The 3,286-nt window shown below is 39.4% G+C and overlaps 1 protein-coding gene across 1 annotated transcript; it reads right to left on the minus strand.

The window, feature by feature from the left end:
- Positions 1–282: 282 nt before the first annotated feature.
- On the minus strand, positions 283–2,535 carry LOC121266721 (pentatricopeptide repeat-containing protein At4g21065). Its single transcript, XM_041170523.1, has one exon. The coding sequence runs from the start codon at positions 2,171–2,173 to the stop codon at positions 323–325; it is 1,851 nt and encodes a 616-aa protein (XP_041026457.1). The 5' UTR covers positions 2,174–2,535; the 3' UTR covers positions 283–322.
- Between the last annotated feature and the right edge of the window lie 751 nt (positions 2,536–3,286).

Consider the following 3,286-nt stretch of genomic DNA (forward strand, 5'->3'; position numbering starts at 1 on the left):
ATTATAGTCTATGCCTCATTGCATGCATGCTGTATTTCTACTTCAAACTTTCACAAAAAGATTCAATAAAAAACTGGGGAAAATATATTTGGGTATAAGATCAGTTATAAACTCTCAAAACTTTGAAAGCTTCTTTTGCAAAAGAAAATGTTTGAGCACCAGCATGCATGCAAGGAGGCACGGACTATCATCCAACTTGCTCCAATGTTGGCATGCATCCCGCAAACATTGCTGTGGCAATAACAAGGGGGAAAGTTTTGCAATTTACATTCATAATTCCAGTACCAGCTTCACCTGATCTTTCGCATGAATTGACCAATAGTTACCAATAATCCTGACAAGAACAAGAACCGTTTCTGAAATGGTGAAACCGACTACGGTCCCTCACAACAATCTCTCGCTTGAAAACCTTGGATATGAGTTTGATAGCCAAATGACAATCTGCACAAGCTCTCAAATTCTTTACGACTCTAATTGGGGTCCCCGGTGCTGTATTGATGAGTATAAAAGCTATTGCAATTTTCTCACTATGATACGACAAAGCATTTTCCTTTTCCTCCTCCTCTATGTCTGCAAGCACATTTGCTGTGTGAGGCACATAACCTTCCAATTTCAACAACTTTGTGATCTCAGCTAGCATTGCGTATATATCCTCACTTTGAGGTTTAGATCTATCACCCATCGTAAATTCATAAACCTTATTTCCTAACTCAACAAGGCTATATCCAGGAGTTTTCCTCACCCCTTCTGTAAGCATTGTCCTCCTCAACTTTTGCACATCTGACCAATGACGCTCTGCTGCATAAAGATTTGAGAGGAGTACATAATCCCCACTATGCCCAGGCTCTAATTCTAGGAGCTGGGCTCTTGCAACCTCCCCAAGAGCCAAATGTCCATGAATCGTGCATGCTCCCAACAAGGTCCTCCAGATAACGGCATTGGGCTGCAATGGCATGTTTTGAATATATTCATATGCTTCTTTCACCTTGCCTGGCCTACCCAACAAATCAACCATGCAGCCGTAGTGTTCTATCCTAGGCACGAGGCCATATTCCTTTTTCATCCTCTCAAAATAATTAAACCCCTCATCCACCATTCCACAATGACTACAAGCATAAAGGACCCCAACAAAAGTTACTGCAGTTGGCACAAACCCCTCTCTTTCCAAATCCTTGAAAAGATCAAGTGCTTCCTTACCAAACCCATTAACAGCCAACCCAACTATCAAAGAAGTCCAAGAAACCACATTCCTTTCCTTCATCTCATCAAATATTTTTTGTGCATCTCTAATACTCCCACACTTTGCATAGAGGTCCAAGAGGGAATTATTAGCATGCAAGTTGGCACTCAAACCAACTTTAAACATATACACGTGGGCCCTCCTCCCCAATGCCAAAGCTCCAAGCTCAGCACAAGCAGACAATAAACTTACCATAGTGAATCCATCTGGCTGAACGCCCTCCAAACCCATTTCCCTGAAAAGGGTCAGAGCCTCATTGGGCATCCCATTAAGAGCATACCCATTAATGACAGAATTCCAAGCCACAAGATCTTTTTCAGGCGTTAACTCAAACATCCTGTGTGCACACTCGGCATGCCCACAAGCAGCGTACATATGAACCAATGAGTTCTGAACAAAAACCAACGACTCAAACCCATTTTTTATAGCAATGGAATGTATCTTTTCTCCCTCTCTAACAGCAGTCAACTTAGCTACAGCCTTCAGAAGAAAAGGGTATGTGTGTGTGTCAGGTTCTATGGAGGACATATGCATTTGATAGTACAGTTCAACCGCTGGCCTTGGGTTTGCACTCTCAGCATAGCCTTTAATCATGGTATTCCGTGTGAAAATGTTGGGACCCTGGAGTTTCGAGAATATATGCTGGGCATAAGATATGGGAGATGAGAGGGAGACAATGGTGAATATGAGGTGCTTGCCCATGTCTGGGTTGGATAGTGGGACGCCATGTCTGATCGAGAAGGCATGGATTTGCTTGAGTTTGAATATGGAGGTGGCACATAACTGCAAGAGATTAATGCATTTCTTGAGAAGGTGTGGCACAGGATTTTCTGGGCAAGTTGGTATCGGCTTTGAGAAGTTGTTGCATGGGTTTTGAGGTAAGGTTGGTTCTATCGAATGCAAGCGGACCAATGCAGCATGCCTTGAGTGCATCAGATTATGTTTGCATGAAAAATGGGGACTTTTCAAGTTTCTGGTGTTCTTAGTTAAAGACTTCGGTAAGCCATTTTACCTACTTGAAGATAGTAATTGAGAAACCAGAATTTGACAACTTAGGGTTTAGACAGAATGGCAGGATTCAAACGAGAGGGTATAAATGGGAGTGTCTGCTCCGGTTCTCAAGCCGATGGAATTCGTGTGTAAAAACAATGACCTTTGATATCGAGCTGGAGCAAACTACAACACGCCCAATGGGCTCAGCAGATCTAATTAAAGCCCAAAAAGCCCTTGGTTGTAGAAAAAGTCCCAAGTCAGATAAATAAACCCAGCCCGAGGAGATACTGAGAAGACAGAAGAGGAATAGAGCCATAGAGACGAGGCTGAGTATCTGGAGATGATCAATCTTTTATTGTTTGAACTTTATTTGAATATGAGTCAAACTCAAGACTGTTCATCCGGGTATGTGGGTATATTTGGCCCGGAATGGGTTTCAAACTTGGGCCCGGTTTCGGCCCAGATCGGAATCTGAATTTTTAAAACGGTGAAATCCGAGTTCCAAGCTTTACCTTTTTTTTTTTTTTTTTTTTTTATTTTACAAAAGCCTACATGTTATTTAATTTTTGTCTAAGGCATAATTTTTTTTCTAATTTAAAAGCATATATTTCAAGAAATCATGTTGAAAACCATAATACTAATGTGCATTGAACATTGTCCATAATAATAAAAATATGTCAAAATAAATTTTATGTAAAAAATAACTAAAGCTAGAAACTAATGACCTTTTTAACTAAATGCATGCAAAAGAATATATATATATATATATATATAATATTCATCATGTAAAATGCATGCAATAAACCATGCAATTCACTACATATTATATTATTTTGTATTTATACATTACATTATAAAACAAAAAATTACAATATATGAATTATACAATCAGTAGCATGATCTTCCATCATCAACTTTTATTCTAGTATTCCAACTTAGTGGCTCTTTGTTAGGGTCCATATCATCTGAATACAGGGAAAAAAAAAAAGTTAAAACCAGTGCAAGAGGTAATTGCCACATTCAACAAATTTCTTAAAAGAAAAGGATAAATTC

This window comes from Juglans microcarpa x Juglans regia, chromosome 5S (genome assembly GCF_004785595.1).
Source record: "Juglans microcarpa x Juglans regia isolate MS1-56 chromosome 5S, Jm3101_v1.0, whole genome shotgun sequence".
Lineage (NCBI taxonomy): Eukaryota > Viridiplantae > Streptophyta > Magnoliopsida > Fagales > Juglandaceae > Juglans > Juglans microcarpa x Juglans regia.